The sequence below is a fragment of the Lichenostomus cassidix genome, chromosome 11 (genome assembly GCF_008360975.1).
Source record: "Lichenostomus cassidix isolate B80296 chromosome 11, HeHo_3.0, whole genome shotgun sequence".
In the NCBI taxonomy this organism is placed as follows: domain Eukaryota; kingdom Metazoa; phylum Chordata; class Aves; order Passeriformes; family Meliphagidae; genus Lichenostomus; species Lichenostomus cassidix.
In genome coordinates, this window is record NC_139492.1 from 10,502,237 (window position 1) to 10,515,746 (window position 13,510).

General features: G+C 39.3%; 1 protein-coding gene across 6 annotated transcripts in view; it reads right to left on the minus strand.

The window, feature by feature from the left end:
- Positions 1-3,421: 3,421 nt before the first annotated feature.
- The window catches only part of FTO (FTO alpha-ketoglutarate dependent dioxygenase), a 230,151-nt gene continuing 220,062 nt past the window's right edge, over positions 3,422-13,510 (minus strand). For all 6 annotated transcript variants that reach the window (XM_085071847.1, XM_085071849.1, XM_085071852.1 and 3 more), the window contains 2 exons: positions 10,287-11,218; positions 3,422-9,734 (listed from right to left, as the gene is read on the minus strand). In XM_085071847.1, the coding sequence (XP_084927973.1) occupies positions 11,065-11,218 (154 nt within the window). In that variant the 3' untranslated portion in view covers positions 3,422-9,734; positions 10,287-11,064. The remainder of the gene's footprint in view (positions 9,735-10,286; positions 11,219-13,510) is intronic.

Genomic DNA, 13,510 nt, shown 5'->3' on the forward strand with positions numbered 1-13,510 from the left:
ATCCATTATTGGAAGGAGATGTTCTGACCCCATTAGCTGGGCAGATGTGTGTTTGAACTACAGACCTCTGAGCATCCTCAATCCAAGACGAGCCAGCTCAGGCAATGGTGTCTGGAAGGGGTGCATTCTCAGAGATCCCTCTGCATCCTGCTCTGTACCAGGCAAGTGCCAAATGCACACTGCAATGGGCACCTGAGAGATCAGTGTGGCCAGCAGCTGATAGAAATGAGTGAATGGAAGGGTATGCAGATAAATATAAAATCCTGGGAAGTGTGACTTTGGATGTATGCTGTGTTTAAAAAAAAAAGCATTGGAGAGAAATTCCTTGTGTTTTATAATTCTCATATTGGCACGTACAAAAAATTAGTGTGTTATATTGAATTTTTTAAAAAGACTGCTCTGTTCCAAGCTTGCTTCATGCATGTTTGACTTTGCCCTCCTGAGAATACCAGAAGATGCATAATACAAGCATTTGCAACCTTTAAAAGTGGAAATGTCATAAGTTAGTCTTAGTTAGTCAGTTGTGGCTCTGACTCTAATGAAAGTGCTGTTGTCCAATATACTTTGCTCTACATTGATTTTTCTTCTATCAGCTGGGAGTTCTGGTAAAAGAACAATAGATCTAATAATATCAGTAAAGCCAAGAAAGTAAGGAACAGAAAGCTCTTCAGTATATGTATGTCAAACCACAATCAATTTCCAGATTTGAAATTATGTTTTTAAAATGTATGTTTAATACGAGAGCTTGTTCCAAGTCTATCAAGTCAAAGCTTGTATAGTTTCAAGTTCCTGAATGACTGCTTTATCAAGTAGCCCAGAGTTAGGCCCCAGAGGTTAAGCAATAAAGGAGAAGCAAAAATAACTTTAAAGTTTCTGCAGCTAGTTGAACCCAGCAACAGCTCCTTAAAATGCTTTTACATTCCTACAGTTTGACATACCATAAAGCCACAAAATACACTGAAAAGCTATGAATTTGCTAAGCAGGATTTAACTTCCTCATGTTGTTAGAGGTCATTAGGTTTATTACATGTTAGCAAAATACTTGTAAACAGAAAATATGGAGGCTTATAAGAAGTGCCCTTTATTTTCACCCTAATCATTGAGAAGCAACTAGGAACAGGATAATAACAGAAACTTAATTAATAAAGTGCTGCTAGTTCCAAAATCTTAGTGATACTTACACAGCAAGTTTCATACAGACCTGCTGAAATGAAATACAATTGTGCAAAGAGGGCATTGTATAGATTAGACAAGAACTTGTGCATATGTCTTTAGTAGGATAAGCTGCTTCAGTTACAAACTCTAGAATCACTCTGGCCTCACTGAAAAAGCAAGTGATACAAACAGAGTGATACAAACCTTCTTTACTTCTTTTTACCTGTTTACAAACTCAGTGTGATTCTTCTGGTTTGAGATGATAGTTCTCTAACATGAATAAAAGTGTAATAAAAATACCAACACATTAAAAAATGTTTAGCAAAAACTCACTTTGAGCTATGATTGTATGACCACAAAATAGACACTGGCTGACAGATAAATTGCACATCTGCAATTTCAGCAATGTAACTTGGGACCTTTTAGACCAGAAATTAAGTCTCATCACCAAATGAAATTATTATCTTTTAGCTATAGCAGGGTGTATAACCTTATGAAACTCTCATTTGCAGGGTGTAAGTGAGGGTACAAGTGCCTTTTTGGTGAAAAGACGACTACAAGGCAGTCTCCCCAAGAAGGATTTCAGTTCTCATGATAGATTTCCTGGGGAAAGAATGGAATTAGGATAAAAATCTAAATTCAACAATCACTGAATCCTGATTAGTCTTTGCCTCAACTAAGACCAGCTGCTCTTGAATGGAGATGCTGGAGGAGCACCTGAATCCCCACAGAAGTAGCCTGTTCTTGGGTCTCCTTGTGCTTGAGTGTTGCATCTTTTTTTTTTTTTTTAAAGTCACTACTGCCATGTGTTTTACCCACTTTTATGAAAAGCTAAGGAAAAGTATGCTCTGAGAGCACAAAAAAAGGAAAAAAAGGGAGCAGCTTAAGGCACTCTAGATTCCAGGGATACTAATCTTGGTCTTTCTAGATATGTATAAGACATGTCACAATGGATTGTAAGAAACGTATCAAACTAACACTGGTTGTGCAAATGGGTCTCCATCCAGTTGCCTGGCTTTTACTTAAATCAATTAAACTTCTTCTAAAGCCAAAGGAAGAATGTTCTAGGCTAAGAAATTTAATTCCTTACCTCTTGGATGCCTTGCTGACTCTAAGCTGGAGTGTGTGTTAATAATGCTCTCTGTCAACTTTTTCTCATGGAGACTCCATTCCATCCTGGCCAATATTATTCACATTTCCATCACTGCTTGGCTGGACTCTACTAATGCAGACTAATTTGTGCACACAGCCTCTGGCCTTAAGGGAACTCCAGGAACTGCAGAACACTGCAGTGCAGCTCAGCCATGCAGCCATGTGCACATCAAATCACTCTGCCCTCTCCTACAATGGCTCTTGTCAGAGCATCAAAAGAAATCTGCAGTATTGGTCCTTGCCTTGCTCTGCCACCTGAATCTGGGATAGCAGGGACATAGCTTTGCACTGGGAAAGAGACAATTAATGACAACTATTCTGCTGAATAGAACCCTCCACAAAATCTGATGTGGGTGGTAGATAAACCTGTGAAATTAAGCTTTTTAGAAACAAAGGACATCACCAACCTCACTGCCTCTTAGTCTATGTACAAGACATATTTCTTTGACATTGCCTTGCTTAACTTGGCTACATGTGTTTTAAATTGCAAGCTCTACTGCAACAAACATGGAACAAAGTTTATTACACTCAAACAAGTTGATGCAGTGCTGGTAGGAACTGAGTTCCTACTATTCACATAATGTAACAATTCGTGTCAGACATGGGAAGTGTGAGGTTGCACAGCCAGAAGAATGTGTTCTAAACCTAGGAGAGCCATACATTTTTGCTGACGGAAACACTATTACAGGGAGTCGAAGTCAGTCATATTCATTTATGATATGAGTCTTACCAAAGGCTCAGAAATTAATCTGCCTTTCTTCCTAGAAGATCTGCAATATAACCAGAATTTAATTCTATAGATTCAAAGAATAAAAACAAATTCTCCACTATCTATTTTATCTATTTACCATTATTAAATTGCCAGCATAGGCAGATGAGGATGACTATGCACTTGGACTTGAAACACACTTAAGGTTGTAATAACTGTGCCACTTTGGCAAAGTTTCTCTCTCATTATTTGGCATACAGAGAGCTTATAGAAACCAATTGTGTCACCTGTGCACCTGAACTTAGATGGTTTGAAAAATATATGCTCTTCATCCATGCACTGTAATAATGAGGTATTGAAGACAAGACCTAACACCTTCTGGAGGGCAAATGACAGACAAACAAGTTCTTTAAGTGATTTATTTGATAAATTTAAGTGAATTACATAAATTTCATACACAAACTTACATATCACCATATGTCTTACAGAATTCTACAAATAGATCTTAATAAAAAAAGTAGCAATACCAAATAAAAAAGAAGTGAAAATAACCTAATAAACTGGTTTGAATATAAATGTACTTCAGGGAATAGCTGATACATAATTCTAAAGCTTTCTCACTTTAAGGTCATGTCAGCCTAACAAAGAACAAAACTTGTTAATAACACTACTGTTAATACTCAGAAAAAAGGGAAAGAAGGGGTATCAATCAACAGAAGAGAAAGAACAGCAATGAAAGGGTTGTGGAATTCTTTGATGTTGGACATTAAATTATTAGGATGTTCATCAAAATAGCTAGAAAAGCGGTGCTCTCAGTAAAGTACTCCCAGACTACCAAGTAAGTACCAGCCCAAAGTGCTAACAGGTGCATAACCAGCAGTCCAGTTTGCTTCAGCAGCTCATCTTCACCTTGGTAAAAATAGCACAAATACCAACAGGGTATTTTCTTAAGAGTTTCCTAATACAGCAGCTGTACCCCTTTGTGGGGCAAGCAGAGGAAATACTAGAGAGGAAATAGATCTAGAAGAGTGGGGATAGTCCAATATTATATTGTATTGTATTATACCCTGCATATTCTCCATGGAATCATTTGATTCCAATAAAATCTACCTTTCCCAGTGAGAACTCAGGGACTTGGAATGCAACTAAAAGATTCACTGGAAAGTTTAATCAAACCTTAGGAAGTCTGAAAGATCTCTGTTATAGGAGATGTATTATTGTATGTTATGCAATTAAATATTGTGCTACGACACAAGTAGGACAGATTCCAGCTCCACTGGCAGATAACTTTGGAGGACAACAATTTCTATGAGAGCATCTTTAATCTGTAAACTGAGCTGATTAACTGGAAGTAATGGAGATACAGCATAGGCACAGGGTTACATAACAATTGTTCCAGTGTTGGCACTCAGATCCCAGCTGCACTTTTGACCTCTGCCTCAGTTTTTCTGTGTAAAGCATCCTGATATTTTAAAATAAACAGCCACCTTAAAATATCAGTACAATTAGATGTTCAATTGTTCAGTGAAACTGTTGAGCAAAGGGAACTTGGAAAATTCCTTCCCATTCCATATGTTACACCCTTATTGAGGGTTACAACGAAGTAGGAAAAATGAAAAACTTGTGAGAATAACCAGGTGATTTCACTGCACTTTCCCCCCTTTTTAAATGAAGACATTCATCTTCCACAAGAAATGAAGCTTCTCAAGACATGCTGGAGAACAAAATGCTCAAGTCATACATGCTTAGTTTCAAAGTTACATCACTACTCTGAGAGAGAAATCAATGTATACTATATTAAAAACAATCATCACAGCCCTTCAAATGATTGGAGAGCTTAACTTTGAATGCAATTCAGCCTAATAGAGGCTTTAATGGCTTTTGACAGATTGTTCCACTGATCAAGGGACATGCATGAAAATAACTGCCTACCAAGCCCTGATTTGATTTTAAGAAAAGAAAACTGAAGGTTAATGGTAAACAGAAGTTGATTGTTCACATTTTCACTGAAATAACTCTATCTGACCTGTTCTTAGAAGCAGTGAAATAAAGGATAATGGGAATCTTATACACCTGACTTTTTACTTTAGCCTGTAATCAAGGGGACTAATCAGACCAAGATGTGTTGGCATGAAAGCAAGTATTTGACGATAGGGAGGGGGAGGAGAACAACTTTTGTGACCAAATTCTTAATCATCATGGACAAGCCCTGTAAAACCAGTGGAGATTTAGAGGATCTAAGCCATAGCATAATACATCCTTTTGGATTATGAATGTTATCTCCAAAGCAACAAGAAGAAAAGCCATAGTTCACATGACATATGTGAAGTGCTCACGCCCAAACATCAGCATTTTAATGTGATAATTTTATCAGTTATTTTTTGGCTTTTATTTTACATGTCATGTAGCCAGTTCAGCAGCCTATGTACAGTCTTTTTGTGATTGTATAAATTATCTTCTATGGTTCAGTGAATGCCAAGATGAAGAGGACAGATGAATGCAAATGAAGGTGCAAACCCAGCCACATTGAAGGTGAACATTCAGTATGGACAGGAAAGAGAACAGTGGTTCTGTGAGGATTGGCCCTACTTGTACAGGTGAGGTGAGCCAGAATAGGGCAGGATGGGAGTCCTACAGAACAACAAGTGCTGGTGGCTTAGCCAGAGTCCTCCATCAATCCCCAGCAGCTTCCACTCTCTAAAATCAGACTAGTGTAGTGCTGAACTTTTCACTCTTATGGGGAGTGCAGTGGGTACCTATTTTTGAGGAGGAACCTCATGCAAGCAGAATTCTTCTTGTCTGACTCTTCCCTGTGTCAGCTCACTGTCCTGGTGGGACAGGACAGAAGATGAGCTGCAGCACCTTGAATCTCAAATGGGAAACAGAATGTTTGGAGGTTCTCAGTCTGCGAAGGTGTAGCAGGACAGAGGTGGGGGCTGAAGCTGGGGCTGAGAGTTTCTCATCCCTGTTGCTACAGTGGAACAACCATTCTTCCCAACTCTGTAATCTTGGTGTGAGCTGAGAGCAGTCAGCTCTCAGCAAAAAGCTGAGGAGTGTCTGTTGGGGGCAGGAAGGGGTTTAGGGAGCCAACATTAACTTTGCAGCAGGTGGTAACAATTAAGGGAGAGATCCTGACCTGCACTGTACAAGTTTGAGCTCAATGACTCCCATATGAGTTCACTTAATAAAGCTGTGGCCTTGAAAAAGCACATCCCTTGGGTCTCATGTGCATCTCACCTCATCTCTCTTGCCCTGCTCTCAGCCCAGCTTAGACATCAGTTGTTGGCTGGTTTGACATCCAATAGCCCAAATGCCACTGCATGACACTAATGGAACAGCACTGCTATAACTGAGAAAGGAGCGATGCCAATTCTTAACGCACTACAATATTTTAGTCACCTTTCATGATGGATTTTAATAACCTTTTAATTTCTTCATGTCCTGTTCCATCAGTGGAATCCCTGAATCTCCCCCACGACATTAAGTAGTCCAGCAGGATTTTATAGTGCATCTTGCACCTCTACCAGTGAACCAAAAATCATATTCAGATGATAATAAGGCAACTGATTTGGCTATTTATTATGGTGCATGTTACCCATCCTGCACAGTTTCCAGTCAATGATTACTCATGGCATTCTTATTTACCCTTTAAATAATCAGAATCTGTTGTAAAGCTTAGAACATAAGTATGATGCCTTTAAAATCTACAGTATTGAGATTTATTTTATTTATTTACACAACCTTTTCAACAGAAGAAAGAACCTATGGGATAAAATATTTTCACAGACAGGGACATGACCAAAGCATTATAAAAACATTTCTAATTACATTGCATAACACAGCAGTTTTCTATCAAATACTTTAAAATGGTCTGTATCTTTCATCCTCCAAATTACAGAAACAATAGTTGTTTTTCATTTTCTGCCAACATTTTCTTTCTATCAGTGTAAAACCAACTCTGTATCAGATTTATAAAAAAAACCCCTTGCCTTGAGCATTTCATTTGTATTGGTTCCGTGTTTAGTCAGTAGCTTTTGTAAAATTGATGAATATTGTCTAAAGGCAAGTGCAGACAGGCAAATAGATCTGTATCTTCTGCAATCCATTTAGCCTGACACACACGTGCAAGTGAACTATTTTACCTCAATTCAGTCCTGGCTGATGAAAAGTAAATGTAAGCAAAGTCGTGAACTTCACCATTTTAAAAGAACAACTGAATTTAATGCCAAGAGTTAATTTATGCTCTCACCTCTTCCTTGAAAAAACCTGACCGTGGTCCTCAAGCTTCTAAAGCATCCTGGCTTGGCAAACAAGTGCTATACACAGAACATTTATTAGAGGCTGTGTCTTCCAGCTTATCCAAAAAGGAAATTGGTTATCTAACAATGGAATATAAATGCATTACTAAAGAATCACTGAAACAAGCTAAATTGTAACTACTTAAATAAAATAAAGAAAACTTCAAAGTATTTGTCTGCTTCTAATACATAATCTAAACACAGCAATAATTTACACTTGATCTGTCTGGTTTTTGATATATCCTTGCCATTAACTGTGTTTTCCTTTTGGGGTACCCTTTGGCATTACTATGTGCTTCAAACAGTCCCATCACCTTACTCATGTTTTTGCTATAAACTCCTGAAGGCTTTTTGGAGATATGAAATCTTTTCATACTTCTGCATTTCAAACAAACTCAATCAGGTTATACTGATTGAGATGATGTAAGACTGGAATGCAACACAGAGCCCTAAACCACTTGATTATTGGTATTTTGGCAGTGAATCTTAGGTCATATTCATTCCAAAGGTGTTCATTTGTCATAGGCTTAAATAAGTGCTATCTGACTGCACTGAGATTAGTACTTGTTCAGTTAATCCACTACCTTAAATCTTCAAGAATAGGCAAGACCTGAGAACATGTATTCTAAAAATTCTATTATTACTCCCAACACCAGCACTCTCCTAACAGGCTTGGGGTTGTTTGTTTTTTGGTTTTGTTTTTTTTTTTCTTTTTTATTGCTGCTGGAAATAATTATTCGCCAATCATTTTTCAATAGCTTTGCCTTCACTTCAGCTACAAACTTCCTTGATGTGCCATCTCCACCCTTTGTGATGGTCAGATTCCTTCCAATACTGTGATCCCCACGGTTTTTAGCAGTGCTTAATTAAACACAAAGTAATCATAAAGTAACAGTATAAATGAACAGTCCCCTCAAACACTGTGTTAACAGTGTTACATCATTAGCTTGTTTGAATTCATAATGCTCATTTCCAAAGCAATATCTGTTTCTGAGAACTGCCTTTTCAAAAGCAGAATTCCCACATCTTCAGCTAGCTTTTCTCTAAGTGATCTCCAAAGTAAACAGTGTTTAGTGTGGCACTAATCCAAATATGTGCTATTTGCCCACTGGTAAAGCCAGCTTTAGCTAGTGCAGGAAAGAAAATGCTATGCCCGTAACAGTATTTCCAAATGTTATGAAATCTGTGGCACAAGAGACAATAGATAAATGTGTGGATCAAGGTAATATTACCAAACCTTCCTGAAGTAATAATTTGCTCTTCAGAGAGTCTTTACATTCTACAGGGTAACTAAAAGTTTTTTCAAAAGCCCAGGACTACAATGGAAACACTTGATTCAGGTCTTTATACTTTTGCTGGCACAGCTACACCAGAAGTCTTATGAGGTACAATCTCTACTTGATATAATTGTCCTGGCAAAAGCTGGTAGGTGTGGACACAGTTTTATACCACTAAAACTGAATTTTTACTGGCACAGCTTCCTTAGCTCCAGGGAGGTCTGGCATATATTATACTGTCAAAAGTACAATTTTCAGCAGTACAAGCCTCATCCGCACACACAGCACTTAGCTAGTTCAGAAAGCTGCTGTGTTCTGGGTGAGCCTGGCCTCAGCAGAGACTTTAAACCCCAGATTAACACAGGAGGCATATTCATTTCTTGGTGGCAATGTCAAACTCTGAACCTTACTGGCTTCTTTTGTAGTGATAATACAGCCTGAGTGCTTTTTCACCATAATGATTTTCTTCTGTTTTTTTGTGGCACAGTTGGACACCAATCCAACCAGTTCAGTTAAAACAGCCATTTACCAAACAAAAATCCTCTATCTCATTCAGGAGTGCCCTGTATCACCCATACAGAATTGCTCTCTTTATAGCACATTACTGCAAAACATCACAAACAGCTTCATCTCTCAGCTTTCTGGCTTTGTTCTCATAGATCCCACTTGATGCTGCAATACCCAGTATCACACAATCTAAATCTAGTTTGTCAGGGGACCAAACAACCCTAATGGAAGGCCTTACTTAGGTCCATCAGTTCTTTAGGCAATGCACTGGGATACCTGACCTCGGAATAGGACTCACAGCACGCAGAAACAAAGCAATGGTTAGAATTCAAAACTGAATCCTGAGTTCTAGGGAGCCCAGGAGGTACAGATTCACATGAGAAATCTCTTCCAGTAATACTTAGTTGCCATGAGGCAAACCAGTAAGAAAGTCCTAAGATCTGTGTTAGGACGCTCCTCGAGAATTCCTCATCTGATAAAATGGTCTAAGAAGGAGCCACTGCACAAAGGGCTATCTCCACCATCTCCTGCTCCTTTTGTGGTAGTGGACGAAGAATTCACAGCTTTGTTTTGAAGATATCCAGCACGCTCACCCCAGGCTGGCCTCTCATTAGGATGCCCAGATCATGCAGTCTGCTCTGCCACAGGTGTGAGCCACTGTGGCGTTGCACCCCCAAAAGGCAGCCGAAAGCCCCAACGCCACAGAGAAAGGCAGTCGGCTGAGCCGTGATGCATATCGGGCTGTGCCGGGGCGGGCGAGCAGGCAGGAGTGGCGTGGGGCTCGGGGGACAGAAGCTCAGTGGGAAACGAGGTGGGACGAAGAAATGTACGGCTGCAATCTGTGGTCTTCCAGGGAATTTATTAGATCTTCGGGTGAGGGTCCAGGGATGGCGAAAGGGGACGGAGAACAGGGGAAGCATGGAGGGGCTGAAAGCCCCTGGACTGTGACCCCAAGCACACTATGGCAGGGGTTTATAAGGGAAGGGAAAAGGGGAGGAGTTAGCTCCAGAGAACCAACCTGGGAGGGCCAGAGGGAAGAAGGAAAAGGAGTAGACTTCACCAATAGACTTCTGATAGGGGAGGATGCACAATTCAAAAGAACCAATAACATACAGAGCTAAGGAGAACAAAGGAGAAACTTCTGGAACGCAAGCAACATCGGGAGGTGGGGGGAGAGTGCAGAGACACACTGCTACAAGCCACACCTTAGGTTGCTCAAACCTGCCAGGCCAGAGACAGTTCTAGACACTCATGGAAGCTGAAATTTAGATACCCAAGGGAACCTGTTAAAACACTGGCTGAGCTCTGCCTGTTCAGCCTGAAGAAGAGATGACTGAGAGGGGACATTATTGCTGTCTGTCAGTGTCTGCAGGAGGGGTCAGAGCACGGACCAGGCTCTGCTCGGTGGTGCCCAGCAATGGGATAAGAGGAACAGGCAGAACTGATGCCCAGGAAGTTCCACCTGAACATGAGGAAGAATGTCTTTCCTGTGCAGTGACTGAGGACTGAACAGATTATCCAGAGGGTGTGGAATCTCCCTCACTGGGGATATTCCAGAGCTGTCTGGACACAGTCCTGTGCCTGTGCTCTGGGATGACCCTGCTGGAGCAGGGAGATTGGACCAGATGAGCCCACTGTGGTCCCTCCGAACCTGACCCATCCTGTGAGTCTGTGAAACATGGATATCCCTGGGCTGTAGGGTCAATGGGAATTAGAGTGGAGGAGGAGGAAACTAAGGCTGATGTTCTGGACTTTAGGTCTTAAAAACACATGCTTCTGTAAATTTGGGGGCTGATCTTTTTTATTATGAGACAGTAAAAGCTACTGTGTAAAGACTGGTAAAATCTGCATTGACATATAAAATTACATATGATCAAGGAATCATAAAGCTGAAAAGATTTATGATAACTACAAAGCTTCTCCCCAGATGACCAGCATCAATAATTCTAGGCTGGAAGGTCACTTGTTATTCCATCCATTGAACAAGATTTTGTAGATAAGCAATTACTTCTTCTAGATCATATGGCAGTGGCATATTACATTCATCATCATCTGTCCAGAAGGGATGGCACTCTGGTTTCTGGTCTTCTGGCAAGCTCTCTGCTGCATCTGACTGGCATCTGAAAAGAAAGGTAAGCAGATAAACCACTTAAGTAAAACTGTATCAAGAAACTGAATACTCAGCGAGGATACATTTGAGCATTAATTTAAAGAGAAAGATGATAATAAAAAAGAAATACGACATCTTCTGACACCAAATGGATTGCACATTTCCAGTGAAGTTGATTTCTGTTGTAGGCTTAGTATTTTCTATAGGGATTTCTCAAAAAGCCAATCACAGAGAAAACTCAGTTAGTGCTCCTTTATATGGTGAATTATTTTTTCATTATCTCAGCTGTTATTTAAAGTATGTGATTAAACCATTATCAGATTTAAATGTTTGCCGGTTTCCAATGTATTACTAGATTATTGAGAAAGATTAAACTGAATTTACTACATTAAGGTCAGGGGGGATAAATTAAACAACATTAAAGAAGCTGGACTAGCTTTGTAGATTCTGGAGATTTACAAGTGTATCAACCTGCTCAGCTCTGAAAAAAGCAATTTAAAAAGAGAAAATTCTATAAAGAAAAATGGAAATGGAGGTTAATAACAACTTCCAATGATGAATAGGTGGGCAAAACTTCAATAAAATTAAATTAAAAGGTTAGTGTATGTTAGTCCCCAGAGAAAATGTTTAAATTACAATGTTTTTTATTAAATGGATTATTCATCAATACTAGTGAAGTCTAATTATAATATTCAACTGAACTTCAGCCTGCAGAGGGAAGTTTTTATAAGTGGCAACCATCACATCTCTAAAGATTAGACCGGAATACAACATGCTGCGTCAAAAACCATTGTCACAGTACAAGGAGAATTTCTCCCCCTCTCTTTTCCCCTCAAACAACTTGCATGCAGCTGATTAATTAGTTAATGTTTGCAATGTGGCAAAACTAAGAAAAATGCTGAGCGTTACCTTAATTTTAGTATATACTGTAGGTCTATACAGCTCTTTAAAGAGATAACCAACTAAACTGCAGAAATGCACTTTTGTATGACATTTTAAAAAATTCGTGTTCTATAAGGCACATAATTTTTCTAATAAATTTAAAGTTGTTTTAAACATATGTGTTTTTCATCTCAGTAGAATGAACTCTAAGTATACTGACACATGCAACTTCCTTGTCCACACCATTGACCTTCTGGAAGAGACTGCTGCCAAATGAAAGATGTCTTCTTCTCCTGGGAATTATTAATAGCAGTGTAATCCCCATGAGAAAACATCCTTCAGCTTTACACCCATGTTGGTGGGTGGTTAATTGCTACACCAGCATCCTGGGCACTCAATCCATCGTACATTACACTACAAGGACAGTATTAACACATAGCATTCCAATATATCTTCAGCTCTCCACATCAGCCCCTGATAATAGCATCTGTTAACATGCACTAAGTACTATTATGTAGCACATCACTTCATAAATAATAAGATTAGCCGACCTCAGGGCCCTGGGAAGAGTAATGTGTTTAAATGTTCTCATTATTTATTTAAAACAAGAATTAAAGGAACAGAAGCTACTTGTGACAATCCTCTTAGCATAAATATTAAACTGTTTGCATTGATAAGCTGCACTGTACAGAATAACAGAGGATTTGTTTTGCTGGCTGCTTTATAATAGTTGTTGGAGCAAATGCAGTTTAGTGTGTGAGTTCTGAGAGGTACTTAACTGATTGTGCCATCATGTTTGGAAGACATTTTCCAAATTATGTAAAGGCACAGGAGAAAATTAATATGCAGGGGAAGCTGAAACTAATTACAGCATAACTCTATAAGGCTTTTAAAATCTTGCTTTATTTTCTGTCTTGGCACAAAATAATGCACTCAGTTTTGTGGGGAGTATAAGACATTCCAGTTTGAGCATTTCCACCTAAAAGTGGACAAATTAACCATGGAGAGATTATTGCAGATGACAAATCACAAAGCTCAGCCAGTAAATACTGCAGGCATGTTATGTGATCTGCAAAACTCAGCTAATAATAATAATAATAATAAACATTCTCTCTCTCCCACACCTGCTAATAACAACAGTTTTTACTGAGAGAAAAGATATTGCAGCCTTTAGCTTCCTCACCATTTCAGAGCCCCTTTTTTACCTTTCATGTCTTTTTTTTGCCTTGCTCTCTCACACAAACAGATTGACCACCTTTTCTCTCACATCTGGGTGTTTGTGTTGCTGTAAATGTGGCAGCAGTCATGGTGAGGCTGTACCTGGACAGGTGAGCCACTACTTGCTACTTTCCCTTTTCTGTATTTTTCACCAGTAGAGTCATTGCTGAAAAGTCTCCCTACAACTAAGCAGGTGCCTGAA